This window comes from Anser brachyrhynchus (assembly GCF_964034855.1).
Source record: "Anser brachyrhynchus genome assembly, chromosome: 1".
In the NCBI taxonomy this organism is placed as follows: Eukaryota; Metazoa; Chordata; class Aves; order Anseriformes; family Anatidae; genus Anser; species Anser brachyrhynchus.
The window spans coordinates 197,341,302-197,368,588 of record NC_137694.1 but is presented as its reverse complement, the minus strand read 5'-3'; the positions used below and the strand labels follow the sequence as shown (position 1 = coordinate 197,368,588).

At 37.5% G+C, this 27,287-nt stretch overlaps 1 protein-coding gene across 8 annotated transcripts in view; it reads left to right on the top strand.

Annotated features, from left to right (window-relative positions):
- YAP1 (Yes1 associated transcriptional regulator) overlaps positions 1-27,287 on the top strand; it is an 88,826-nt gene that overhangs the window by 53,880 nt on the left and 7,659 nt on the right. The window contains exons 4-7 of one of the 8 annotated variants that reach the window (XM_080576838.1): positions 2,557-2,670; positions 14,734-14,927; positions 16,448-16,495; positions 25,080-25,210. In XM_080576838.1, the coding sequence (XP_080432964.1) occupies positions 2,557-2,670; positions 14,734-14,927; positions 16,448-16,495; positions 25,080-25,210 (487 nt within the window). The remainder of the gene's footprint in view (positions 1-2,556; positions 2,671-14,733; positions 14,928-16,447; positions 16,496-25,079; positions 25,211-27,287) is intronic. The other 7 variants (XM_080576839.1, XM_080576842.1, XM_080576843.1 and 4 more) reach the window with 7 other exon arrangements.

Here is a 27,287-nt window from a genome sequence, read left to right as displayed (position 1 = left end):
TTTTAATCTACTATTTCAACATGTAGGGATGTCAGCAGAACACAAGAGCGTTTTACTGGCTAGAGTAGAAAGCAACATAGTGCTTAATGTCAAAAGCTTCTAGGACAAACCTTCTATTTCTGCAGCTGTTGATGGCACTTAATAAGGACAACTGGCTACTCTGACAGCCAGGTGAGCAGACAGACCTTTACTTGTCCTGTCTGCAGCTGTGTGTTTTATTTAGAAAGAGAACCTTGGCCAGGTTTGTCTCTAGTAAGCTAATACTCATCAGATCATTGAATCTAATAAGCAGAATTCTTCCAGGAGGTAGGTGGACTGATCAGCTCCTGGCACCCTGCTTCAAAGGCATTTTATCCTTTCTTTCTACAAAGAAACATGCCAGACCAGAATATACTTTACTCAATGTTCAAGAGGACTGATACCCCAAGGGTAGTTTTGTTTTTTCCTAGAGCCAGCTGGTTTTTGGCTTTGCAGTTCAAAAGAGATATTCTTGCTGAGTTTCATCTTCTAGGGATGTGTGGCTTTGAAGGACTCTGAGGCAAACAGTGGTTAGAAGGTCTGCCCGCATGGCTAGGGTGTTGGCTCAGCAGTCAAGGAACATTGTCAGTTCATCAGATTTTACAGTTGGATGATATGGGGCATGTACCTATTTTATAAAATAGCTTCTGATCAGCTTGGCTGCCTTTGGGGTCTAGTAACTAAGTACAGGGTTCTTTGCACTTGAGCTTTGAATTCTGCACAGAAGTCCTGTTAACCGTGGATGTGGTAGGATTTTTGAATGTTTTCCAGCATTGTCACTCTTTCTTGCTGTTCTGTTCAACAGCCTCAGATAAAAGCTGAGGTAGTGGTGTTACTTGTATGCAGCATTTAAAGCTTGTGAGCATTAAGGGTAAGGAAAGAAAACCCAGTGCCTAGATCACTGGTTTTCCTCATTTGGCAGCATGTAGCACTGATAGTGGAATAGAGGGTTTGCTAGAGAAAGGCATAGCTTTTGGGACCAAAAGGAGGGAGTTAGAAATGTAGTTTGTAGGAGATTTCTTAGGCCAAAGACTACAGTAAGAAATTCTTGTCCTGGTTACGCCTTGGGATATTACTGAAATGCAATTGAATGATGATTTTACTCTCTGACATTCCTCCAGGAATGTCTTCTGAGAATAAGCAAAAAAATCTATCCTCCGCCCTCCCAAGGCTTTAAACAATTAAAATCTTCAGCAGTAGCACAATACGACAGACAAAGAGCTAATGCACTTTGAATGTGGATATAGTCGATATTTCAGGCATATATTTTAATTTCTGGGTGTATGTCTGAATCTCAATGTGAAATGACAGTCGTTGTGGATAATGTGTCTTACGCAAAGTGGTCTCAGTCTGAGTCTAGCAGAGGGATGGCTTTTGCTAGTGTGTTACTGTGTTATGCTGAGGAGTTGTGGAAAGAGAGGTTGTATATGATGATTTCCTGGAGCAGGTCTTGTTCTAATTTCTTGTACATTCTTAACATTTGTAGTGGATCTTTTGCTATGTCATCTTAAAATTGTATTTAAATCTAAAGAAATTGAGGCAAAATTTTCCTGTATCTAATTTAGCTATTTCAGAAGTCCATATCTATATGATTCTAAAACATGCATTTGTAAAGCACCTGCTAAATAGCATGGGGTGAGCGTAGTTGAGAGAATAGTTTTTGGTCTAAGCAAAATATAGGTGAATGTCCGTGATCATAGAGAGACGGGAATGAGAGTTTTCTGAACTGTAGATCACTGAAAGGTTATTTCCTCCAAAGCCGCTGTTTGGAATATAAGGGAAACACCTCAGGACTCTGCGTTCAGACGTTAGCTTTGGACTCTTGAACACAGTCGCACAACTCCTTTTACCATTTCCTAAATGTAGGTTTCCCTGAATGTACCTTCCTGCACATAGAGATGTATCACTGCTGGTCGTAGCGCTTTGTTTCTGTCTGCTTCTGGTGTTTTCTTACCTTTATGTTGCTTTTTTGCGTCCTGTTCTTCAGATTTGTGTTTGTGCTTGCTTAAGCCTTTAACACTTTTACAGCAAGTTACAGTGTGAAGAAAGTGCCAATAAGTCTTGTCACTTCTTTAACTGCTTGTGAAGGATCAGGGAAATAGTATTTCTGAAACTTGTCACTATTATCTTGCTGCTGCTGCTGGGCCTTAATCACTAGCTAAACTTTCCCATGAAAGGTAGAATATCTATGCTTGTTCTTTTTTTCTGGTGCTCATGCTGGTTTCATTCTGGCAGGCTTGACTTATTGCTGGTTTTGTACCATAATGCTATAGCAAAAGCTAGCGTCAAAAGCATATGAAAGGATGCAAACAAATTATAAAATAAAACTCCAAATCCTAAATCAAAATGATAGAGCTTTCTGTTCTTTGATTTCCCACCCGCCATTTCGTTGTCCTTATCCCAGAAATGTTAGACATGAGCCTGAAACTCTTTTGTTTCATGTACTGTTATATATGTAAAATGTTGGAATTTTTTTTAGATCAATTTCAGCTGGAGCAAACAAGAGCCCGCCATGAACTCCTTCCTTCTATATTGCAGGCCCACTCCCCGATGGATGGGAACAAGCTATGACCCAGGATGGAGAAATTTACTACATAAACCATAAGAACAAGACAACATCTTGGCTAGACCCAAGGCTTGACCCACGCTTTGGTAAAAGTTCATCTCGCTTCAGAATTTTTGATTCGCTTCAGTTCACTTAGCTTTAATTATGCAGGCATAGTTTGAAAACTCTTTATACTATAATTAAAATAGATTTTTAATTTGAAACATAGACCTTATTTAAATTCTTATTGTAAAAATAAAATATAAAAAAGGATTAGCATATATCCTGTAGGAATATGTCACCAAAGTTTCTAACGTTAGGTATTGGGATTTTGCCATATGATCCATACCGTTCCCAAACTCGGTGGCCTTCGGAAATGATTTATCTAAAGACAGTCTCAGCCAAGTTCACTCTTCCCTTAAACTTGCAATTCTTTACAACAGTAGAATCTTTTAATTCCCAAATAAATACTTATTTTCCTTTGCACTACCCTAAGGGAGGGCATTCTCAAATAATAATTTATGCTATTTAAATACACTTGAAACATATACCAGCTTATAATTCCAGCTTGTCACAGTGATGATCATGATGAAACTTTGTTTTAAACAATACAGAGAGAAATGTTTAGATGTGTTGTTTCTACTCGAATCTCCTTTGTGTGAGGTAAAGACTATTAAGCAGACTATTATTATTGAAAATAGAAATAGTAACTTAAATTAGGCATCACAGGGTGTAGATCTAAATATGTAACAAAGTAGGACTGGTATCAGCTTTTTGCAATTCTTTGATCTATATGAAAAGCAGAGCTGCAAGCACTTCAGTAAAGTATTGGCACTGATGAATACAAATAGCAATAACATTAAGAGTCTGGTTTACTAGATGGTCCAAGGGATTGTTCCGATGTATTTAAGGTGGTATTACAACTTCAGTTTTTCTTTAAAGTCATGATCTCTGTATGTGTGAGCTTTGTTAGATGCATTAATTTGCCCTCGATTTGTTTTCCCAACAACTTACTATTTTCAACTCTTTTGGATTTCAGTTAACTTTTCCAGAGACATGGAAGGAACAGTAGGGGTAAAAAAAAAAAAAAAAATCATTGTGGTTTTCAAGCTTTAGTTTTGGACTCGGTGCAACTAAATGAAAACAGTGTGCAGATCACTGAGTAGGTCAGGCTGAGGGGATACAAAGCCTTTGAAGCTTTACAGGGGTTGACCTAACAACAACTGTGGGCCCCTTTTGGGAGAGGCATTAACTCTATGAATGCCATATAAACACAGAGCTGCAAAACTCAACAGTCACTGTTCTGTTTTGCTTTTCTGAAATGGCTGTTAGAAATTTCAGCTTTTTTGTTTTGTAGGCTTGAGTGCTCACATTAAACATCCGTTTGCTCTTATGGAAATCATTAGATTGTCACACTTTGTTTATAAACTGCTCTCCAGTTTGTAGACAGGTCGAACCACTGTGCAACTTGAGCACAAAGGTGGGGCGTATATTGAAGGTTGTCAGCTTTGGCAAGCGTCCATGCTGGCTTTAACTGCAGTCAGAGTTGTGGACCTGTTTGCGTGTTGCAAGAGGAGCGTGTGGGTAATTCGCAACTCACAATTACATAATCGTGTGAATAAGGCTGAAAAGGAAGCAGTCATTTTGAAAATCAATGTTACCTTTTGCATTTAAAATGGGCAGGTCAATTATATTCACTTAAGTAATCTTGCAAGATATGCATTTTGCTCTTCTTTGCATTACCGTGTAGTTTCGGATGATGAGCTGGATATACCAGCTAGAATTAAAAAGGAGTGTGGGGGGAAGGCTTTAATTGGCAAAGGTCACGAGTGAGATGAATCTTACTTCTCAGAACTATGTTCTGCTCCTTTGTAAATAGTGCAGCCTAACCGTAAGGGTAAAAGCTACTTGTCTTGTGCATACTGAAACTCCCTCGAATGTGAAGGCTGTGCAGTTAAACTGAAAGAAGTTAGAAATGTCCAAAAGACTGCATAAGGGTTTCTTGCTGCATAGCTTCCCTTTTTGGGCCCACTGTGTATGTGTATCCCAGACAGGCTTGAGTATATGCCAAGGCTCTTTATTTTGTGGTCGGACTTTTAATCTGTTCCAGACCTTTTCAGTCAAAGAGCTCAAGTGTAACTGAAAGGGGCAGGAAAGAAGGGAAAAAAAAAAAAAAAGCATGTGGGCTCTTCTGATCTAGAGTGACGGCAAATAGAGACAAGCTGCTAGCTGCTGTTGAGCTTGAAGGAGTTTTCCTTGAAATCTGAAGTTGTACACATCGTATTGTGGTTTATGTTTTTGTCATTCAAGCCAAGAAAATACTGACTCTTTTTCCTGATGCTTTCTCACTTGTGACCGTCATAAACCACTCCAGCGAAGAAGAAAAAATCAGTTTGACAGAGCTAACTTAGTGAGCCTTGCATTTATTTATCATGTAGAGATCCTCAACTAATAAGTGCTGTGACCCTAAATAGACCACGAATGACTCAAAAGTTTACCTTTCAATGCTTAATGCAGGTTGAAAATCCCCACTCCCAGCCCCCCAGTTCACCATATTTTTCTGTCACAGTGTTTTAATATAAGGGCTTGGATTTCACTTTTTTTTCTACTAACACTTTCTGAAGGGAACCTAGGTGGATTCTCCTCTGTAATAGTAAAGTCTTCGATCATTACAATACTAACTTTAATTGAAAATGAAGAAGTTCATTTCTTCCTCAGTAGTACCCCTCTGACTGATCTGAAGAACCATTGAAAACAGTAAAACTGTTGAATGGTATGTGCAAACATACTCTTCTATTTCAGTATTCAGAAATGGAAGGTTTGAAGAGTTTTTGCCTTAACTGCTTTTGAATTCCCAGCTTCCAAGGAGACAGCCCTTATTTCTCTGTGTTTTGCTCATCAGTTGGCAGCTTTGTAGTCATCTTTATTTTCTCCAGTAGGTATGCATATACTTTTTTAAAAGTAGTGCTTGGAATCTTCCATTAATGTGGCTGGAAAAGAGGGAGGAAGGAGGATCAGGTTAAAGAAATTGTTTTAGGCAGACATACCTACTGACTTGTTTGGTAAAGGGAGTTTGGGTATTGCGTTCATGCCTTTAAACAGAAAAAAAAAAAAAAAAAAGGGTGCTGCTGATACGGATTCTTTCTTGAAGCAGACTTTTAAGACTAATGCATCAGATAAGAGTTTCTGTCAGAATACTGTGCTGTGAGGTAGGCTGAGTCTAAAATCTGAGTGCTCCAAGTTGAAGATAAGAGCTTCGATCGAAGACCCAAATCTACCACCTTTGAAGTGGGCCCGAGGTCTTTGGCTACACCGCTTAAACGGCACAGAAGTCTTGTTGGCTCACTCAGATGTTGATCCTCCAAGGCTACGTATTTGGCAGTAGAACAGTTGTGAGTTAGAAGAATTGACAACGTTTAAAATCTAGGAGAGGACGAAATATGAAAGGAGGGTCTTCTCATGCCAAGTGCAGACAAATCTTAGATTAGATGGGATTGAAGGATGGGGGTTGGGACGGGGCTTTCTTAGGCCTGTGTCAGCAGGATTCTTTGTGCTAGTGGAGCATCTGGTACAAACATGCTGTCCAGCCTTTCGCAGTGCCTCTTGCAGGCCTCATAGGAAAGGGCTTCAAGTTACTATTTTTAAGGTTACGTCTTTAAGAGAAATAGTCAGGTCGAGCTTGTGTTTTGTGATGTTTTGTCTTTTACTAGCTTCTGCTACTGTGCATTGTTCATTCTTCACAGACCCTGATGTTTTTTGTAGGCCTTCCAAGCGGCGTTGATATGTTTTCTTGATAGTCAGACTGTCTTGGTGCGAAGCAGGTCAGCTAAGCACTCTGAGTGGCCAGAGCTACTGAAGTAGAAGAACATCTGCTTTTTCTATAAAATTAAATTTCCTAGAACCACTTGAAGTTTGGAATTATTCAACTTTATTGCTACAGGTTTCCGAGAGTTGGCTTTCATATCAAATACTGTTAAAGGAATTTTAACTGTTACTTCAGTTTGCAGATGGCAGGGCTGGTTTTTGAAACACAAGTAGAAATAATTTGCCTTTGGTGAACTTGAGGTGGGAAAATACTGGAAACTGGCATTTAATTTGTGTCTTTATTGAGTTAATGCAAGCCTTGCATTTGAATGTAGTACTCCATTAGAGAAGTTAGGCAAACCTCTCTGCAGGAATTTGAATATAACACATTACTGTTTGTTTTCTTATTTTATTCCAAACTTCAGTTTTAGGGGTTTGTTATTAGCAATCAGACTAATGTTTTATATCCCAGACTTTTTCCTTCTGTTCTTTCATACTTGGAGCTGCCAAATGGGGTATGAAGCAAGAGATGTGACCTTGGATTGAAATCGTTGCTACAATTTTATCGCTCCCACTTAGGGATCATATTAAGATTTTTGTGAAGGTCTGTATGAATTTTGGATGAGGAGAAGGGGATGGCATGACAGTGTTTAACATCATTCTGGAAAGTGCCACAGGGGCGTGGTGTACAGTAGCTGCTTAAACTACACAAGTAGGAAAAGGAGTAATGATGACAGTTGGAGTACAGAGAATACACATCAGGATTTTGTTTCCTTCTTTCATAATGCAAGAACATTATACCTTTAAAACAACAAAAAGGATGTGCGCAAGACTACTGAAGGAGATTAAAAGGAGGTATTCCGTAATGTTTTCTTATCCCTTACCTGTCTAACGCATTGTTTAATATGTGTTTCTTCATATTAGCTTGTAGTAGCCTCACTGAGGCAGATTTGTGGACAAGATAGGGCTAGAACTCTAGCCTGGAGAACTTTTTTTTTCTAGTTTTTTATCTGGTCACAAAGAAGCCGCCTGGTCACAGTGGCCTTACAAATTTTTGCGAGTTCCAGATCCACCTTCCATTTTTGTGCAAAAGCAGAACACGAGCAACAGTTGGTTTTGATCTGCAAATTCAATGTTATATCTTCTTTACATGCTCTGTCACTAAAAACAAAACAAAATGGATATGACTCATCTGAGAGGTCTGCTACTAGATTTTTCACTTTCCTGCTTCTGTCTTTGCAGAAGAACAATTTCAGGAGATCACTTAGGATGGGGAATAGACTTACTTATTTTAGTATGACTGTCAGAATGCGTACATACTGGGCAACATCAATTTTCACTGAACCAGTGGCTTCTGTCAAAGTAAGTTCATTGTGAATCTGCAAGCCAGACAAAATTTCACTGGTAAGCATCCCATTGTTTTCAAGATGCTGCCCTTATAAAATGGTAGTGACAGTAAACGCTTATTAGTTGTTCATTATCTATCAGAAATCTTGTTTTGTTCAAAAGCAGTATGTATTTAGACCTCTTTACTGAATGGAGTTCATTGAAGAAATCATTACATCTGCCCACAAGTACTGTGTGAACTACTTCATGTAGAATATTTAGTATACTAATAAAAAGGAGAAAAAACCTTTTATGGAAGATTTCTTGGGACAGTAGGTTTACATGAGTTTACACTTGCTCTTTTCAGAATAATTTAAACCAGTTTGAGAAAGATTTGTTGGTAATGGTATCTTTAGGCCAGTATAGTTAATGTATACCTCCACTGTTGCGGATGAACATAGCTAGAACAACTCTGACAGTAAAAGAAATCTGTACTCTTAATAAGGCCATTTTTTCCACCATGTTCTTCTAGCACTGCAGTTTTTCTCTGTTAATGAACGTGCTATGTTAGAAATTGAAGGTGCATCATTTTGAACACATCGTTTATCTGTAATCTAAATATATATACACACAATAATTATGTACTCTATATCTAATCATACATAATCTAAAATTCAAAGAAGCATTAGCTTTCTTCTTTACCTCCTTGAATTCAGTCGTGTTGAAACATGATTTCTGTTTCTTATACAGAATGTAGTTTTACACTGCTTCTTGATAGAACACTGATTTTTTTTTTAGTAACAGTTTTTGCCAGGTTGTATAACTCCTGTTTAATAATTTCTAATGGATTTGTAGTAGAGATTTAAAAAAAAAAAAAAGAACGGTGCACGTTTTTACATCAGGTATGTGAACCTCAAAAAGTGAACAAATGAATTGAAGGAAACATGCATTTAAAAAAAAAAGAAAAAAAAAACAATTTAATGAGAAATTAAATGAGAAGTTATACAAAAGCATACATTTTTGGCCTAATTAACTCAGGAAGTGTTATGTGGTGAGGGAACATACCTTTATGTATAGCTCTTTGCTGATTAAACTTTAGTCTAAAATGCAGGCCAGCTTTGATGAAATATATTTTGACAGATCTTCAGTTGACAGGCATGGAGTCTGGAGATGCTGTAGGGTCTTAACGATGGTCAATCAAGCTGTGGCACCCCTGCATTCTAGGATACAAGAAGACTCATAAAAAAGCAACGGCAGCTTTATCAAAAGAAAAGAAAGAACCTATAATTCATAGTTTTTTAATCAGTGGGAACCATAGTGATAGAAAAACAAATAGAAAAATACTGATTTCATTTGAGTAGTAATAATAAATGCAGAGTAATCAATCCACAGTTTGACCATGCTTCTGTAATAGTGTTTTCATCAGATATATCATTTTAACCAAGAATCTAGCTTTGAAGTATGTGAATATTTCTTTTTACCTATGATGCTAAGATTTCCTTGCGTGTTTACTGCAGCAAAGATGTAGGGTTCCCCCCTCACTTTTAGCTCCCGAATTCTCAGATTAATGTGAATTGAAAACAATAAAATATTTTATTTTCTGGATTTTTAGGTTGCATTATAACAGCAGCATTAGGAAACACCAACTGGGATTTCCTTAAAGTAATATAGGAATGCAGTTCAGAAACATGGCTTGTATCCTGATAAGTCAAGAAATTATTGTACCAAGTCTCTTTAAAAAGGCACTTGGAACAAGCTTTAATTACTTCCGAGACTCGTTCTTTCAGATCCTGCTGGTAACTTTCTTCACAGCTCTTTTCAGTTTGATCGGAGGACTTTTGCCTCTGTTGCAGTGGTACAAGTTAGCATCATTAAAAAGCCAAGTCATAGCCAAACAGATCCACAAAGAACTGTCTAACTTCCAAGTGCAGCTGAAGGGGAAAAATGCTATTTTTTCAGTTCCTTCAACAAAATATTGATTCTGACTGTTAAGAACAGTAAGTTACAGTTTGTCCAGATACTGAGCACTTTTGTTTGTTTGTTTAAATAAATGTCTTTACATTTGGAGATAGAGATTAGCTTTGGTTTTCAAGAGTGAAATGATAAAAACAAAAGGGAGACCCTCAGACATTCAGCTGTGTCTCGTCACCAGCAAGGGTGCTCTACAACAGTGTTTGCATGTGATGGTACTGTGCAAGGTACTGTGTTGCTGCAAACTGTCAGTGCCCTGGGATGTGATTTAAATTGGCATAGGATCTCGGGAGAGAATTAGCCTTTTATGTTTGAGTTGTTACCAATATGCTGGCCTTTTCTCTTTAGCACCAATGCCTGGTAATTGTTTCTCTGTTTTTTTCCATTAAGGATATAGACAGCGGTCTAAACTCCTTTCAGTAACTGTCAAGTATTATCTGCTACAGTACAGAGCAGGCTTTTTGCTGTTGAGTTTAGGTAGTAGAACGTTCAATGTATAACATTTGAAGACCACTAATTCTTAAACTGTTCTCAAAAGCATATTGCAGCTATTATGATTGACTGCATTGTGCAGATTGTGAATCTAAGCCATATTACAGGACTGCACGATCTTTTTTATTGTCTTAAGTTGCCCGTGTTTTTTAACTTGTCTGCCCCTCCTCCTCCTCTTTCCAATTCCCCTCTTCTAGAAACAAAGACTTGTTTGTTCCTCCTCTGCCTGTGAGGTCTTTGCAGCCTTCACTGTGTGGGTGCAGAGCCCCTTATTTAAATGCTTTCCATACCCGTGGAAGGTGAGGAACAGGGTGCATCAGAAAACTGATAAGTCCTAACTCTTATAGAGAAATGAAGTTCTTTGCCTTTGAATTCAAGGTATTTAAAAAGCTGCGTGTGTCTGGATCATGACAAACCTGTGAGGTGTGAAAAAATTAAATGTGCATATATGAGATCTCACTGATAAGCATATTATCTAGTGCAAATTTCTATAGTCATGTCCCTAGTAAGTAATGGATGGAGAATTGAGAATTAAACAAAAAACACACATATGCATGCACACACACAAAACAACTTCAAAGCACCTGTTTTTTCCCTGTCACTTGAAACAAGATGTTTTTTCCCCTTTTTAGTTAAATAATGTATTGGAAATGGTAGAAAACTACGTTCTTCTTTGTTTACCTTGAAGATTGCATAATCATGTAATCAGCCAAGAAGGCTGATGGTAGTAGTGGTTTTTTTCTTCCACTGGTTCTTCTCTTGGATGTATTTGCCAATTGAGTTTTATTGAGTCTATTTTAATCTCCAAACTTTAATTTCATACGTAAAATAGTCCCCTTACATGAAAATATCTTTATGATCTGTTAAGAGAACAGTTCTAAAATCTTGCCAATTTTAAAGTCTTTTATTCTTACATTCTTCAAACAGTAAAATGCTTGAAAAATATTTTTAGTGAGTACCTGAACAAAAATTTAGAAACTAGATTTTAGGTTCAGTTTCTGAAGTCACCAAATCACATATTTTTCCCTATGTATTTATTGTTGAATATTAATATTATACACTTATGTATCAGTAGTTTGTGGTATTCTTTTTAAAATACATTTCTAGTTAGAAAAAAATCATTACAAGGTATTTCAGGGATCTAGGGTGATGGAATAAAATGAAAAGTGTCAGACAAACTTGATTTCTTACGGCTTAAATTGCAAAGTCAACAGATAGGAAAAATGGAGCAAACTTTGATCGGGCTGAGCAGGAGTAATACAAGCAGCTGTCAGAAAGATACAGGTATATAAAACATGAAAAATTTGACGCGAGAGGAAAACGATTCCCGAAGCTGCGTATTAGTGGAAAAGAGACTGATGGAAGTAGTACTTGTATGTTGCATGCAGGAAAAACAAATTTTAAACATGTTGAAGGGATGTCAATAATCCACATTTATGTTTGACTGAGGTTACAAACTGTTGAGTGTATGTGAGGTTATTGGTAACATGACTTGCCTGTGAATTGCATGAGGCGGGGACTTTGGAAACCAGGATTATGCAATTGGAGACTAGACCGTAAAAATGGCCTTTTTAACCAAATGAGAATTGACATTCTTCAACTTTTAGGTACTTAATTTTTACAAGCTAGGTAGTTTGCTTTCAACTTAGATTACCTTTTTTTCAGGTGATTTTGTAGGTAGTCGTAATCTTCTAACCTTTGTCCCTCTTTACTTTCAACTGTAATTGACCTTCCATCTTGTTTAATAACAGGGTTTGAATCCTGGAACTTCTGAAGCACAGCACAGACTTCTGCCTGAGTTACAGAATTAGCTAGTAGCAGGAGAAAGATACTGTTTTCGGTTGTCCGATTCTGGGTAAAAAAAAAAAAAAGTGTTCCTCAGTCTAGTAGTGTCATGTCCAGCTTGTCTAGAGCTGCTAGATGGGCTGCCTTTTTGCATCGCTGTCTCTACTTTCAGCTTTGCCCTAGGTTGGAAAACGAAGGTAGCCTAACTGCTGTTGGTCTTCCAGTAGAGACTGCCCAGAGGAGCTCTTGGATCTTGTGTTAGGTCATGGCTCACATCCTTTATAGGACAGCTGTTGGTGCTGTTGAAACTTCCGTTTAGCAGTTTCTGATGTTTTGGGGCATATGAAACCTTCTGTGTCCTGTGCAGTAGAGGAACAAGCAGTCCTGTTGCTGGACTAGAGATCATAGCCCACATTGCACAGCTGGTTGGTTGGCAGTTCCTGGTCACTTCTTCCTGAATCACAGAATGGTTTGGGTTGGAAGGGACCTTAAAGATCATCTAATTCAAAATCCCTTGCCATAGGCAGGGATGCCACCCACTAGATCAGGCTGGCCAAGGCCCCATCCAGCCTGGCCTTGAACACCCCCAGGGATGGGGCATCCACAGCTTCTCTGAGCAACCTGTGCCAGGCCTCACCACCCTCACAGAAAAGAATGTCTTCCTTATATCTAATCTAAGTGTACTCTCTTGTAGTTTAAATCCATTCCCCCTAGTCCTCTCCCTACACCCCCTGACAAAGAGTCCCTCCCCAGCTTTCCTGTAGCCCCCGTCAGGTACTGGCAGGCCACTGTAAGGTCTCCCCAGAGCCTTCTCTTCTCCAGGCTGAACAACCCCAACTCCCTCAGCCTGTCTTCATAGGAGAGGTGCTCCAGCCCTCTGATCATTCTCGTGGCCTCCTCTGGACTCGTTCTAACACTTCCACATCCTTCTTGCGCTGGGGGCCCCAGAGCTGAACACAGTTCAGATGCTGGATGTCTCACAACAACACCTGCTTTATTTTAAGCTTTATTCACAGCATCTTCAATTTCTACCTCTTTTTTTCTTTTTCACTGAGTCAGGATGGGACTTGCAGGTTGTAGTTGAATATCCAGCTCTTTTTTGTGTTCACTGTGTATTTTCTACTTGCACTTTGATCCAGTTTCTATTCCTGCTTCATGTATTCACTTACCTTACAGGAAGTTATGTCTTATTTGTGATCATATGTATGAAACATTACTTCAAATTATTTCAAGCTATTCAACACTTCATTTTCTTTTTACTTGACCCATGAAAAAGTGTCACACCATTCCATTAAAATATTGACTCAGTGCCGGACATGAGCACCATATGGAATAGTAAAAAAGGTAAACTAGAGAGTTGACTAACTGTTCTTGAATTTTTTTCTTGTCTCTTCTGTTCTCAGTATAGCAAGAACTACAGCATTTCCTCATGCATTACCTCTCAATGGAAAGACAAGCTGTGAAGCAACGACCATTGTTATTGTTATTATGAGATAAATGTATTTAGAATTAAAACAAAGGCACTTCTATACCTTAAGCTGAACACTCAAAAGACAGTGCAGAGTGAAGGGCTTTTCAGAGGAAAAGGTGATACCAATTCTTTGAGATAATGCTCCTTTCTTAAAATAGTTAAGTGTTAGTGTTCCAGGAATCCTTTTTATATGATGAAAACATTAATTCAAACTAAGACACCAGATGGTTTTCTTTGCACCAAAGCAGCCTGTCATCCTAAGTAGAAGCTCACTCCTTTTTTTCTTAGTTCCCATAAACCATAATCCTCATTCCCAGAAAAAAAATCCTACCTCTCCCATTACTGCTTCAACAAATGCATTGTGCAGCATATTGTGAATGTTAACAGATTCAGGCTGTTCCAAGCAAGAAGTGGAGCTAATTCCAAAAGTGAAAGTCTCTGAAAATCGTGCCCTTATTATATATCAGCCTTTCCCAGCCTTTTGCTCCTCTATAGGAACTCCAGTGCCTCTGACTTTAACCATACTGGTCTCTTGAGGGGAACAGGTTAGCGGGGGAGCAGGTCTGTCAAGTAGATGCATTATTTTATAAAACAAAATTGTTAGATGTTGCCTTCCTGGGGAAGGGGAGATTGGCTCTCACATATTAGTCGCACAAGAAAGGTGGTACCACATAGCCTTTGTGGGGAAGACGAAAACAAAGCATTAGTAAAATGTTTCCTGTGCAAATGGTAGTATATGTGGCTGCGTAATTCATCTGCCATTTCTGTACCAGCTCTAATTTTGTGTGTCAGGATGTCCTAACTGGAGCCTATAATACTCAAAACTTGTGACAAGGATATGAGTGATTGTTGGATGAGCTGCATCACATCAGGAAGAGTGGTAGCCTGTAATCAAATGTAGCTGGATATAAGTGTGATGATCTGTTTTGTCATCCTGTGTGTTCTCAAGCTTAGCAATTTTAAGATTTCATGTGAACAAGTGATTTTGTATTATTTGTTTCTAAATTGAGAATAGTTTGTTAAGAAGAGAACATTCAAATTGAAATATTTCACTACCACTTTGAAAACGTTCACCAACTTGCGTGTTTAACTCTGTTTTCAGAAGCTTTTAGAACAAGTATGTGCTCTTAAATTTGAGAAGGTTGCATTAATTTCACAGGAACAATACATATGAGCATACATTTCACACTGAAAATCAGTATAGTTACATGTTTTGTGTTGTTGGCACTTGTACTTTTTTAATATGTGTTTTCTTAGGATAATACTTGTTCTGTATCTGTTTGAATTTTATTTTTAAATGCTTATTGTTTTGGTTCCTTAGCCATGAATCAGCGAATCAGCCAAAGTGCTCCAGTGAAACAGCCACCCCCTCTGGCTCCTCAGAGTCCCCAAGGTGGTGTGATGGGTGGGAGTAGCTCCAATCAGCAGCAACAGATGAGACTTCAGCAGCTACAGATGGAGAAGGAAAGGCTGAGACTGAAGCATCAAGAACTGCTTCGGCAGGTGAGGCCACAGGTTAGACACCTACTTCCACTATTTCTTTTGTATGTTATGTTACGTTTTGTTTTGTTTTGGCTAAGTTGATGTTTCAGGGAGCCTTAAAGACCAGTGACTGTACAAAAAGCTTTGAGATATAAAAGGGTCTGAAGTCATTCTGTTACTGGTGTCAGCTTGGTAGTGAAAGCATCTGACTTATCACACTGAAGGATTTTGCTTTCCTCCCTCTCTAACAAAACTTTCTGAGAGCAGGTTTCTGCTTTAGGATGACATCATGGACTGTTGATCTGATTGGAGATTCCTCTTGAGAATATATTTCATACTCACTGAGTTCTGAGTCATGCAAAAAGAAGAAGTTGGTTCCCACAGTTGCTTTAGTTCTCCCTTTTAAGTGGAGGAAAGTCTTTCACTTTCATAACATGTCTGTAGGATTCCGAGGCACTTTTACAGTTTATATAAGATACATTGAGGAGACAGCTTGTTGCTAAAATCTCATCTGTTTAACAGTGGACGGGAGCATGGAACAACTGAATCACTCATGCTGCGTTTTGAACCTGTGGTTTTTCTTATGATGAGGAATCTCAAACTTCACAGTTAGGCTGCAAGCTATTCCTTTTAGTGTTTTTCTACTGTATAAGTATTGCCATAGAGAATGTCAAAGTGTAGCTCTGGATGTTGGAATCTCTGGATCCTGAATTCGGGCTTGACTTTTCACTTTGTTTAAGCCTTCTGCTTCTACTTTTCCATCTGAATGTTTTAGAAGAGGTGACTGCCATCTGTGCTAGATATTTAAGATATTCTTTGGTGTGTCTTTTTTTTTTTTTGACACTGTCGAAGAAAGCACTAATCTTTTCTTTGAGGAAAACCTTTTAAAATCTTACCCTGTTCCCTTTTCACTTTGGGTGATGGGCCTTGTATCAGGAGAGGATAATATCTTAAAGTCCTCAAAGACAGCTCTTCTATTTCTTCATCACCTACAGTATTCTGTCCTGGAATCTGACTTGTGTTATCTCTTTTGTAGTCAAGGCTTGTTTTTGTAGGAATCTTCAGCATCTCTTGGTATCAGATGGGTCATCTTTAAAGCTGTTACTTTTTATAGTACTCTAGGTAAGAATACATGGCAAAGATGGCATCAGGACTTTCTACGCTTAAGCATCTGGGCCTCTGCTGTTCTTGCTTTGCTATTAATCCACCAACAAACATTTTACCCTGTGCTAGCATGCTTCTAGGTAGGCCTTCTAATTTTCTTCTTACCTCAGTTGTCATTGAAAACCTGACTAACTTTGGACCAGGTGACAGCCAATTCCCTTCATGTTGTTCTCCCTGGTCATCCAGCTTTTCTGTCAAATACTCATCCTTGGTAAATCTGTAAGTTTTGTTTCACTGTGTCACGATTTTCATAGTTTCTTAACTCCTTTATCCTGTCTGATCTGGCCTGTCTTGGGGGCTTGATACTACAAGATGGTGTTTATAAGACAGCCTGCATAGGCAAACCATGCAGCTAAAGTAATTTTTATCCATCTTATTTTTACTCTTAGGCATTGCGGAATATCAATCCCAGCACAGCAAATTCTCCAAAACATCAGGTAGGCTCTTAACTGATGTTTCAGCATAATTAGAAACATGAAAGCTTTAGGCTAGCAGAGGAACTTCGCTACATAGAGGCATTCTAAGAAAAAAAAAACAAGCTCTGCCATACATGTTTTTGAACCACTTCTCTGATCACAACCCTAAAATTGTTTTTGAGTGCAGCATTACCACAACTTTATATCAATATTTAAAAGCAAATGAGGAATTCATTGCACGTTTTTCTGCATTGAAAACAACCTTCCTATTTAGCATTCTTGAAGATACTGCTGTTCCAGTCCTGATGTCAAGATGTATATCTAAAGCAAACCTCCCATTATTTCGAAGGTAGTAGTTTGTGACTTTTAAATACTGTTCATATGGATGTTCTTACCAGTTTGCTTAAACAGGTATGATCTTAAAGGAGGATATCTGTAAATCAGTTAATAAAAATTCACTTAAAATATTTGACTTTTAAACATGTGCAGTGTAATAATTATTTAATAGATTAGACTAAAAAAATAATTGCTGTGGGGTTATAATATATAATTACTCCATTTTGATACTTGCAGACTCCTGCACAGATACATTTTTCTTTATTGGAAACAAAAGACTTCCAAGCTCAGAGCAAATGAAAATGGTCAAAATTGTAGCACAATAAATAGTTGAATGTGGACTTCTTTTGAATGCTTAAGAAGTTGAATATGGAATGAATCCCTGAAAGGGTGGATTTATGAATACATTCAGAGAGCTTCTTGCTTGCTATTGCTAACATTATTCTTAATCTACTGGTTCTTAGGACAATATTTATATTGGCTTGTATTGTACTTCGTATTTCTAAGAAAAACAGTATTATGCACTCTGTAAGAAAACCAGAATAGAAGAAAGTGTCCTGTGTTTGGAAGTCATGAGTACTGGTATACTATTGCATTCTGAAGTGTACTGTAGAATTTGTACATTACTAGTTCATCTGAGAAGATCATCTTCAAAACAAGAAACTCGGACTTAAACAAACAAACAAAAACAATACTGATACCCTGAAAAAAATCTTTCTTGTTTGGCGGTGTAAGTGAAGCTCTAAAACCGAACCTGAGATGTAATCATTATCCAACTATTTTATTCTTTTACAGAGCATTAACCACATAATGCTCTCATTGATCAATATTAGATCCTGTTATGAAAGAGAAGAAAAAAATGACTTAAGAATTGCAGGTATAGAAGGAAATAAGCAGAGAAGCACCCTCCTTCACACCACTTGGAAACATCTTATCTTCTGCTACAATTAAGTCATTCAGAAGGGATGCTTTTCTTACTAAATGCCAAAACTGTATTCTGTGTTTCCTGGTATGCCTGAAACCCTATCATATTGTTGTTCCCCCTTCCACGGTAACTACTTCTTCCTGTTGCCAACTTAAAAATATGCAGCAAATGGGAGTCTTTGGAATCGGTTTCACACTTAACTCAAAAAGATCAGATTTCTTGAACTTAGTGAAATTCTGGCTTAAAGAACTGAAAAGCTACAAAAGCTCAAGGGACCTTATTGATACACATTTGCGAGTTATTGATCACTCATTTTTTTTGGGTTGGGTGGGGAACCAGTGAAAGGACTTAAGCAAAAATCAGAATTCCAGTTACATTTAAAGTGGCTTCATACCAGGATCCCATGTATACTCACTCACTTGACTGATCAGTCTGCAGTTGATAATGAGCCAAGCTGTCTTTTGAGTGATCTGATAGAAAAATATGCAACCATGTCAACTTTTAGTTCTGTTATGTTAGCTTATTCATGTCACATCACCTGGATGTGTTTTCTGTGCTTTCATTTGCCACTTCAATAACATAGTGTCCATGTGGAACAAGGAGTTTTCTAAATTGTTTTCTAAATGTTTCTTGAGGCCTTACGCTACAGGATCAAATGTTGTCTGTCTTCTCTAATGGTGCTATTATTGAAGTCCTAATATGTACATCTGGTCAAGTCAACCTAGTGAATCTGGAAAATCTGCAGAGAAATAACACTTCTTCAGTCAACTTGTTGACAGATACATTCCCTTGTGAATAAAATTCATGAAGCTTAGAGGAGTTTTCTGCGTTATGATAATAAATTTGCATTTGAGGGAAGAATAATGGCTTTTGTTACTAAATTTCTCACACTGGCATTCTTGAAGCTTGTCTTTCATGAAATATCTCTTATATGAATGAACGCTGAGGAATGTTTTTCAACTCAACTCTGAGCTTTTCTTAATCATAGCATCAGATAGGTTGGAAGGGACTCAGGGAGGTCATCTAGACTAACATCTTACATCTCGCCCAACCTCTTCTTCCTTCTTGAGGTTTTTGTCAACCTAACTTGGATACAAAGTTGTTCTCTCTCTTTGGTCAGGTTTTCTGGTTCTGGGTGAATGTTGTGTCCTTGCTAGTTTTTCTCTGCCATCATACTGTAGTATCCTGTAGTAATGCTCAGTGTTAAGTACGGAGGTCTTAGTACTTAAGTGCCTCCTGGAAAGGTGAAACAATTGCTCAGCTTCATCTTCTGTAGTAAGTTCTGTAATATACTCTTCTTGTTTGAATGAGGACATATTTATTATACTTCTGAAAATGTCCAAGGCAAAGGTATTTGAAGCAAAAGTTGACTTCCATATTTACTGTGTATTAATAAGTACTCTTGGCTGTTGCTACGTCCAAGGAATTTGAAAACAGCAAGCATCTGTTCACTTAATTATTCTCATCGTGAATTATCTGTGAACCATCCTAAGGATGCATACCTGTCTTAGTTACAAGATTGAGCGACTTGACTTCTCCCTGCCTCCAGTAGTTTCCTGCATTTAGCATCCAGTTGTCAGCATCTCACCTACTGTCAGCCAGCTTGTGCATAAATCATAAAATTGGCCAGATAACTGGGTAACAGATTCCTTGTCTACCAGTATACAATGGAAAAAGAAAGAGGCAAATAATGTTGAGGAACTGATGGTGTTATTCTTGGATGTTATGCAGACTACTTACTTGCGATAAGACTGGAAGATTTCTTATTTGTCTGCCGCTGATATTGAGGTATTTGCTAGTCAGATCAGCTTAATACATAGCTGCCTATGTGCTAGGCTCCTCTGGGTATGCTTGCTTATTTCATATCTGCTGCTTGTTCTCAGCAATGAATGAAGAGCCCTGTCTTGGAACCAGATACTGCCCCACGCCCTGCCCAGTCTGCTCAGTTCTGCCTTCTGAGTTACCTTTCTGTTATCTCTGTGCTGCTTTCTTGGTAGTTCTGCATACCTGGAATGTGCTCTGTGTTCATCGTTTCATTTTTTTTGATCCTTTTTATTTTATTAAGTACCTCTCTCACATTCTTGTTCTGTTGCCCCAGGCTTATTTGTTACCAACGTATGAGGGACATTCTGGAAACTCCTCTGTTCTTAGAAGAATCTGCAAAGACACTTGGCCAGTCTCTCACTGTTTTCTGAATCGCTTGTTCTTGTTTGATATTTGCTCCTACCTGCATAAAGTATAAGCACTTACGGTGGTAAATAGATGCTGGTTTTGAAAGCTATTTCAGTGTCCTTTAATTAATTTTGTCTCCATTTTAGCTGGTGGTCAGTTTGTACATATACCGATATAAAGATGTGTTATTGTCAGATTTGTGATGTTTTCCAGAAAGCATGGAAGGCAGCATTAAAAACAAGTCCACTTTTAAATTTTGCAGACAACTTATATGGTGCTAGAGAAGCTGGAAGTATTACTGAGCACTTATTTTTTTCCCATGTAATTTGTCATTTGAAAAAAAAGGCAATACCATAAATTTGTATATGATGGTTAAGTATTATGGTATTGTATTAAGCTGCTGACTTGCAGCTTTTTTTTTTTAGGGAGTGAACTAGAGTGCAGTTATTGTTGGGTCTTGAAAAATGTTGTGGAGTTTAAAGCAAGATTCAGATACGTTGTATTGTTGATACATTTCAGTTTTATGGCTTTAAATTTCATGTGTTTATTTTAACTTAAGATACACTTTTATGCACACCATTTTCACTATGATTTAAAATGTTTCTTTTGTTTCCTAGTGAATCCCAGTGTTGTCCATTGACATTCTGTCTCTTCTCAGCCATCCATCTGTTATCTGAAGCTGACCTAGATTGACAAAATAAAAATGATTTATCTTGGTTTCATCAAGGGTATTAAGCTCCCAACAAAAAGAGAGTTACAGGGAGTGTTTTCAAAGAACTTCTTGCATTTTAAAAAGGCCAGAAGTACTGCTAAAGCAGAAGATGAGTCATGTTGACCTGAGTATGGGATGGCAGGCAGTGCATACCAGCTTTTGCTAGAAGGAAGCAGAAATTGTTAGAGGGAGGCTATCCAGCTCTGCTTGGTTTTCACGATTGCTGACACATACCTGGTTAACTGATGCTTTTGGGACACGCCATCTGGGCAGGTGCAGTGCTTGGAGGCATGGGCTGATAGATAGCAAGAGGAATAGGAAGCAGTGGCACAGCAGAGGACTGCAAAACCAGACAAGAAACCAGACTCTACTTACAAATGTCTATTCCAGTTTATGCTGCTCTATCCACATTTGCAAAGGTGTTGTTTAAAAGCTTTTGTTAACAAAGTGTTTATGCAAAAGACATTACATAGAATTGAGTTCTGTGCCAAGTGTATACTACACAATTAACTACCACTCTATCAGTATCACCTCTTAAATTAATTTTGCTGGTTTTCATGATTGCAACACTGAATGATTTATGCTTTCCCCTTATTCTTCGCTAATTGCATAACTCTTCATTGCCAAATTCATTTGTCTTCATCTGTTCATGCATCTTCCCTGTTTCTTTTCTACATATGCTTTAACTTTGTGGCTCTTAAATGAGACCTAGAATATTTGAAGTGATGAAATAATTGGTGCTGATAGTCTACCCAAAGTGCAGCCTTTCCCCTAACACTTCTCTTTGATCCTATTGAAGCCTGAGGAGGGTTTGATAGTTGAGCAGTGTTTGAAGACAGAAATGATACAACTGGCCCTCTTCAAGTCATTTTACCAAAATAAATATCCACTGAAGTTGACCCGTTTGTCATATGTTTAATATAGTAAGGATATGATACATGAGTTGCACAAGGGAGTCTTTACCTTTTCTCAGAACTTTGGTAAAGATAAAAGTGCTCTGAAAAGTGTAGTTTTGTAAACTTAATTTGAACATGGTGTGTGTGACCTGGAACTTGATGTAAAACTGTATGCAACTGTGAAAAATACTGGATAAAGCCAGCCTGATAAATTTACACAATATTTACCTTATTTTTAAAATTACTTTGCTTAAGGAGATAGCAGGGCATTTTGCTCTTGTATGTAATATCCAAACTTCAGATTCTGTATTAACAATAGGAATGCTAAGCTTTGATTTTCCCAGAGGTACTTTAAAAAGCTTGAGATACTTACAAAAATAGGATGAGATCAAGTTATAGAAATCTAAGCCAGGATTCTGTCATGGTTTTATTTTTGCCTCCAGACTTTAAATACTTCTAATAAAGGATATATTTTTAAAGCATGAATTAAAAGCCTAGAGTTCACATTGCTCTGTTTGGAGCTGGGACAGGCTTATACACTCCCATACATGTTTTTTAATTATAGGAAGCGCATAGCTTCTTTATTGAAAGTCACTTTTATAAGGAAGAAATGAAAAGGCGACTCTTCGAGCTACCCAAGTTTAGCTTCCATTACGTGCACCTTTTAGGAAAAATACACTTAATGCGGTCTTGAAGGTTTATAGAAAACTTTGCCTATCTTATGGAATTATTGAAAGTCATTCTGCATTTGTTTCTGAATAGCTTGGTTTTTCTGTAATTGCTTTCCCTTCCAGACTCCCAGATTGACATAAATTTATTACTTGAATGAGTAATGGAATAACATTCTCTCTAGTGGGGAGAGCTGTAGTTCTGATTCCTGAACAAGTAGCATTAGTGCAAACAGCTGTAGTTTTGCACTTTAGCAATGCTGTTGTTGAAACAAGGACAAAATTAGTACTAATATTATTACTTTCCTAGGTGATACACACCTAAGAATAGGCAAAATGCAGTTCTCTCCTCTGGTTTAATCTCTTTTCAGCGGGTCTTTAGTGAAATGTAATTTTTCATTTTGTAGCTGACCAGTGTATTAGTAACATTTATTTTTAACACAATATTTAAGGTCATGTATTGCGAAATCCCAGTCAATCTCTTCTACCCGCTGAGTATTTAGAAAATACAAAGGTAACTTTCTCTTTTCCAAATTCCTTATTCTGTTGTAGTGACTTGTTTTTCCTAAGGTACAGAGATGATTTTTTTTTTTTAACGGGTGTCAGCAACCCTTAGAAAAGGGATCCATGTAGATATTTTTTAAAAGCTATTGCATCATTAGGCAGTGCTGGTTGCGTGGTAGGCCTAGTCTTCCCATTGAGATAAAATGTCACTTCAGTGCTTTACATACAGAAACGATTACATGTCGGCTTTGCTTTGTCGTTGCTCTCTGATGAAGCTTCTTCTGCGGGCTGCTGGCACTTGGCTCCACTTCTTTGTCCTTGGCAGGGACTGCAGCCCAAGGACATAAAAATGCAACATACGGATCAAATCAGGAGGGAAGGGGAAAAGGCCAGAGGGTTCTTGCCACAGCCAGGTAGTTGTAGAGGCATAATAGCAGAGGTGTCACGGATTGACAGCTCTGCTGTCAGAGAATGAACGTGTGTCATATCTGTATTCCAGGTGTGAACCCGTGGCTGAAAACATTCTAAAAGCAGTGGTGCGAATTCAAGTGATTTCCACCCCCTGCCCTTCTCGTTGGACAAAATAGCAAGATGGATTTAGTTAGTAGTAGTTGCATCACATGAAGCATCATTTGAAAGTAGTCTCTCAGAGAAGGGGAGATTCAAGTAACATTTGGAAGAATTCTAGTCTCCAGAAGAAGGGTAGAAATGTGAGCGAGTAGTTTTTGCAGTTCTTGAGTTGTTTCTGGGTTGGATGTTCTAAGACCACCATTTTTGAAGCATTCCAAGAAAGATTTTTTTTTCACACCTACTTTTTTTTTTATCAAGTCCAACGTAGCTGATAGAAGCTGGTAAACTTAGCTGTAAACCAACACCTCCTTATATAGCCTTTGCACTTGGTTTTATTACATAAGAAAATGATATTGATAAACCTCATATTGATAAACCTATAGAAATGGGTTAAAGATGCCTACCATCCTGTAATCTGAAAACAAGGACAAGGAACGTTAGTATTTATTAGAGCAGTAGTCAATTAAGTGTTGGTGAACACCGGACTATATTTACTTGGGGAGACAATCAGGTGCATCAGATTCAGAAAAAAGACACTTGATATGTTTGGTACGTTTCTACAAAGGTCTAATCAACTGGAGTGAGAAAACCTAGTACAAGATATGGAACTTGCTATTAAAGGAATATGTAGAATAATAAATTCACAGGAATTGTAGTGAATCACATGCAAGTTTAGGAAAAAAATGTGTGGTGGGGAAGCATTGTGTATTTGGCACAGTCTGCTGGAAAATAAATTAACCATACATGTTATTTTTAAAGAAATCACTTTGAAGAATTGGAGAAAGAGTATTGTAATCTATATATATATATATATATATATAGTTTATATACTATTGTGTGTGTGTAGATAGTGCATATAACTGGATGAAGACCTCTCATTTTACAAATGAGAAATACTGAGTATTGTTAAGACTGACAAGATAACTATTGCTTGAGATTAGCTTCCCAGGCACAAATTGGATATCATGTACTACTAATAATGGTAATAAGATAGTCAAAAGATAACAGGTAACTTGTGGATTATCTGTTTAAAAAGGGAGAGGGGAGCAGTAGAAATGATAGAAAATGCTCGTTTTCTCCACTCACCTTTAATTTTGCATTTTTTATGTTAAAACTTAATTAAAGTAAATAATGATGATAAGCTTTATGGATGGATTGTATGGTTCTGCATTTGGTGTGTAGTCAGATGAGTAAAAAATACATATGTAATCTGAAGTTTGCGACTTCAAAAGTGCAGCCTTTCTTAGTTTTAATAAGGAATTATCAGGAATTTGAAGAGCCTTAAGATTTACTTATGGGAGAAGTCACTGAATTTCTCAATCACAAACTTCAAAGTGTATCAAATGAGTGAATGGGAATTTGTCGGAAAAGGCTTTAAACTTTGCTGAATGAAATAGGCGTGGTAAAAAGGAAATCAAGGGCTAAATAGGAACTTACAAGAAATGGGGAAAAAGAGCTAGTCACAGTGGTGTTTTAGAGGTCAGATAGCATTAACAATTCTTTTTGATCTTAAGAAGAAACTTAGTAAAAGGACATTGAAGTGCAATGAAAAAAATTATATGTACGGATATTTATATACATAAATATATTTAGATTGAAGTCCCTGTAATACTGGGCTTGACTAGTTGAACTTCTTCAATTACCACTGAAACCAGTAAAAAATCTTGCTTTGTCTTCAGAAACTTACTTTCATTTAAATGTTGTAACTGAAAACACTGAAAGCATCAGTTATCCTAGAATATCATATGTTTATGTATCTGGAACATATTTGAATGTCTAACATGATCTTTTCTTTTCTCCCCGTTTTTCACTCACGTTTTAGGAATTGGCTCTCCGTAGCCAGCTTCCAACAATGGAACAAGATGGTGGATCTCAAAATCCCGTATCATCTCCTGGAATGTCTCAGGAACTGAGAACAATGACTACAAATAGTTCTGATCCCTTTCTTAACAGGTTTGTAGGAGTAGCTACTGGAGGAAAAAAAATTGATTTAAAATTCTGTTCAGTACATGTAATAGTTTATTTTGAACATCTGTCTGTGCCAAAAGCCACAGCTGTAAATGAATCTTTCCTTAAATGGCAAGTCTAGTAAAAGTTGAGGATTAAAAGCTGTCTCCTGTGGGAGGAAGTAGTCTGTTCAGACTTGTAGGAAGGTTTTTATTCAAAGTCATAACATGTTGCCTCTGCATAATCTGTTGACTAACAGTCATTTCAAATTACTGACTCAGAAGAATTTGTGAATAGCTTGCTATGAGATCAGATGAACTATGAGGCACATTTAGGACTACACCTTGAGGTTCATTTTAAGGTTTCTCTGTTCACCCCTCCCCATCGCTTCAGTTATTTAATTTAGCAGTATTTTTACTCTGTTAAATGTTAGCTGTACAAACAGTGGAATGTTTAATTTTAAATACAGTATTAGTTTGAAGTGTGGGCCTTTTAATTTAAGAGTTAGAATTTTACAATATAGACTGGTGTTTTTATATAACTTTTTCCTTAATCCGTCTGAGTTGAGGAGTGTTTGTTTTCTTGGAAATACTGTTCTAATTACAGCTTGCAAATACTTCATACTAACAATCGCTATTTTGGAAAACCTGCTGCAGCTTGTGATAAGTTGCATCTATATTTTCTGTTTAGCATGCTGAAAAGGAAAGATGGAAATGACAAAAGAATCTAATCTCTGAACCACATATATTTTTTTAATTAATGGAATGAAAAATGTACCTATTGTCACCAGTATTAAGTGGTTGAACTTAAGTTGCGGTCATTAATTTTGTAGTGCTCTGATGAACTATATTTTTTCAGTGGTCTAAACTGATACCAACTCATCGTCTGTTACCATTAGACAAAAAGGTTACACGTTCTATCAGAGTTCATCAGTACTTCTCTGCGTTTCCTTGAAATGTTAGCCTAACTTTAGGGTGCTTACTCTAAGTTCTTACGGAGTACAACAGGCTTGTCCTTCTCTTTAATGGTGCATTATTATATGTATGGGAGAAAATAACCCACACGCTAATCTTAGTTCTTTTGACGAAGTCTTAACTTCCATGTTTTTGCCACCAATATCATTTCAGCTCTGCTTGCAAGATAGGAGGTCCATATCATGTTAGGACTGGCATAATTCTGGAGTTGAGCAAGATTAAATACCTGCTATAATTCTAGATACTGAAAACTTAAAATCTTTGTAAACCTTTGCTGCAATTATAAATTTCTTCCTCCATTCTTTTAAATTACGGAACGTTACTGATCTCTGTTCTTCATCCGTCAAAAAGTATCTTCATTGTATGTAACTTTTTGAGTTACTGATATTCTGAGATCTTAGTTTATGTCGGTTTAATCTACTTTTTCTAGGAGACTTGTCCATCTCTACTAATTAGAATGAGGATTTGAAAAGTTCAGCAGATGGATGGCATGCTTTTAGAGCATCTTGCCAATAGAATATGTTCATACAGTTTAGATGATGTAAATAAGACCTGTTGCTCGTAGGTCTTTCTCCCACTACATGAAGTATTGTGTGTGTTAGTTTTGTGCGTGCTACTGTTGGAGAGGAGAGGAGTTGACTTCTCAAGGTACACAGTGCTTTATGTGTTTTTGAAGAAAAGCAAGTCAAAAAATTAGACCTTGCATATGGAATAGAAAATAGTGGTGTTTTATTATTCAAATCCCCAAGGAAGTAAGTGCTATTTCCAAATTTTGGGTCAGTATTTCAGGAAGACCTACCTCCTACACAAACAAATCTGATTAGAAAACTTCATTTTTTTGTTAGGGGGATGGCTTGTTTTCCATGGAATTCAACCTGGAATCTGGTGTGACCCTTAGCTATGCTAGCCTTCCGCCAAGGAATAAAAAGGACAAGAAATCTTAAAACTGACTACCTACTGATCTATCTAGAGTTGCATTTTGAGCAATGCAGTTGTGGGCAATAGTTTTCCATACTATGACTTTGAAATGAAGAAATTCCTGTAAATGGAAGATGGCCTTTTCCAGAAGGCTGTTGCCATCATACATCAAGCCCAAGCATATTTTAACC